The sequence below is a fragment of the Cryptotermes secundus genome, unplaced genomic scaffold, assembly GCF_002891405.2.
Source record: "Cryptotermes secundus unplaced genomic scaffold, Csec_1.0 scaffold565, whole genome shotgun sequence".
NCBI classification, from domain to species: domain Eukaryota; kingdom Metazoa; phylum Arthropoda; class Insecta; order Blattodea; family Kalotermitidae; genus Cryptotermes; species Cryptotermes secundus.
The window spans coordinates 938,391-940,815 of record NW_019731581.1 but is presented as its reverse complement, the minus strand read 5'-3'; the positions used below and the strand labels follow the sequence as shown (position 1 = coordinate 940,815).

Below are 2,425 nucleotides of genomic sequence, written 5' to 3'. Positions count from 1 at the left end.
CGTAATAAGATACGACGTAGCGATCGGGAACCCTGGACAGTTTTAATATTTTTACGATTGACATTTGTCAATATATATGATGGACATATATTTTAGTTATTTTAAAGTGAAGACAAGGCATACAATGTACTAGTTTGACGTGAATTGAGTAGCACCTGAAGATGGCATTCTTATGCCGAAACATGTAGTGAAAGTGAAAGAAGAAGATAGATAAGTGTATGCACTGCAAGACGGAATAAACAGTTCATGGATTATTTTAAAGAGTGATGTGAATCCAAGGGAATAAAATGAGCTTCTTAGGTTACATCATAAGACCAGTGATTGATGACTGTAGTAAAGAATGCCATGGTACAAAGAACCCAGTGTAATGCCTCTACCTGCTCACTTGAATCTCTTTCCTGGCCAACAAACCAATTAGGCTTGGCCTGTTGTGATCCAGTCCTGTTCATATATAGAGGCTGGATTCTGTTGAGTGTAAATCATTCATGTGCTAGAACATGACATAGGCATGAAAAATATTTGATTTTTGGCACTTTCAGTTTCATGTGTTGGGCATAGAAGTCTGTCCTGCAAGTGTTGGTCATTTTGTGTGAAACATTGTGACAGTCCTTGCATGCCTGTAGCGCTGTGCTTGACAGTGAAGGGTCAAGAAGTTAATGCCCTCTGTTTGAATACCTTAACAGACCTATCCTGGCTCTGAGGGTGCAGTTCTTGTGCGATCCCCATCAAAAGAAGCCGGTTTGAGCAGCCACCCAGCACGCAAGTTTGTGATGGACTTTCTGCGGGTGATTGTAGTGGATTCTCTGTCACTCCCTGTGTCAGGAAAGGGTCCACCAGCCATTGACCTTGTCCTAGAATCGTCTCCTGATACTGCAAGTGTGTCCCAGCATACTCGCTTCCAGACAGAAGTCCTAGGCACCCTGATGGAGCACCTTCTTGCTGCTGATGTGCTGATTGGTGAACAGGCTGCTTTACCGGTAGTGCCTGGCGGAAGTCTGCAGTATATTGCACCTAATGTCTGCTACCTGGCTGGACGCATAGTGGATAAACTATGGCAGGGTGAGCATCACACGATATATGTATAGCATGTGGAACATCCAAGCTACTGTATTTACCAGTACCATAGATGTTTGGATGGTGTCTTTGCAATGTGTCAATTTTTGATGGTCAGGTTTCTTAGTAGACATATTAGTGAGCATAAATCTGGATAAGATACAGGGTCAAATGAGTGAAAAAATGAATGTGACCGCATGTAATTATACAGCCATGTTCGTACACCTGAGGATGACCTCTTGAGGTCGAAACATATAGTGATAATAAAAAACGTGTTGTGTAGTCAGTAAATTCACTCTACTATTTCATAGTAAACAGCTTACATTCTCATATGTAAGTATTTGTCAGCATATTAAATGAAATGAGAATGTGTAATGCATCCTTGGAGGTAGGAAGAGGTGAAAGATGTTGAATATTCTATATTTGCAGGCAATAATCATAACAACATATTTCATATGCTTGGTATATGAAGTACATATATTATATCTTTTTGTAACAGGTACATTTGCAAAGGACCCACATGAAGTGTTTGACTTCGTAGTGAAACTGATTTCTCAGGCTAAGCGACGACCACCGGGACAGTTCCCATTAGAAGGTTGGTAAAATTCAAGGAACTCTTGTTCGTTATTTACATTTATATAAACTTTATGTATGATTTCTCAGAATTTTGTACTAAAAATGTTATATTTTCTAATTCATTGCAAATAACCCTTCAGCAAGGGCATTTAAATCCCTTGGTCTACTGTGTCCTGTGATAGAATTTTTAAGACTCCTTTTAATTTTTGCAGTGAAATTTTTAAATAGATTTAACTTTCAGTCAGTATGGAATAAAAGAAAGGCTTGTCTACTGCACTTCCACCTAAGGCAATTTTATAACCTGGTCATATTAATGATATGTTATATTTATTTATTTAAACACACGACACCTCTGTACACCTCGAGACCCGATCCTTCTATCCCGACACAAAATACACTGGTATTCTCGATCTCGTTCCTGTAAGAAAAAATACAGAGTAGGGCAGTAGGCATTCCTATAATATTACTAATATTAAAATCTACAAGTTAATTATTCTTGAAATATATGTTTACAAGTGATTAGAACTAGGATTTGCCCCCAAACAAGAGAAACTCTTCTATACTCTAGAAACAATGATCAAATAGGAATGTCTTTACTATAGGATTCTGACGATGGTGTATAACACACTGATATGTTGGGATTTTGGACTTTATCCATCGTCCTGGTTTTTAAGATAACAAATAAAAACCACGACGATGGATAAAGTCCAAAAACCCAACATATCAGTGTGTTATACACCATCGTCAGAATCCTATAGTAACTACCTTATTTGCTGTTTCTGTCCACAGCTCACCA

The 2,425-nt window shown here is 38.4% G+C and overlaps 1 protein-coding gene across 1 annotated transcript in view; it reads left to right on the top strand.

Annotated features, from left to right (window-relative positions):
* LOC111867207 (WD repeat and FYVE domain-containing protein 3) overlaps positions 1 to 2,425 on the top strand; it is an 88,845-nt gene that overhangs the window by 46,560 nt on the left and 39,860 nt on the right. The window contains exons 28-29 of the mRNA XM_023856836.2: positions 684 to 1,059; positions 1,553 to 1,648. Of these exons, the coding sequence (XP_023712604.1) occupies positions 684 to 1,059; positions 1,553 to 1,648 (472 nt within the window). The remainder of the gene's footprint in view (positions 1 to 683; positions 1,060 to 1,552; positions 1,649 to 2,425) is intronic.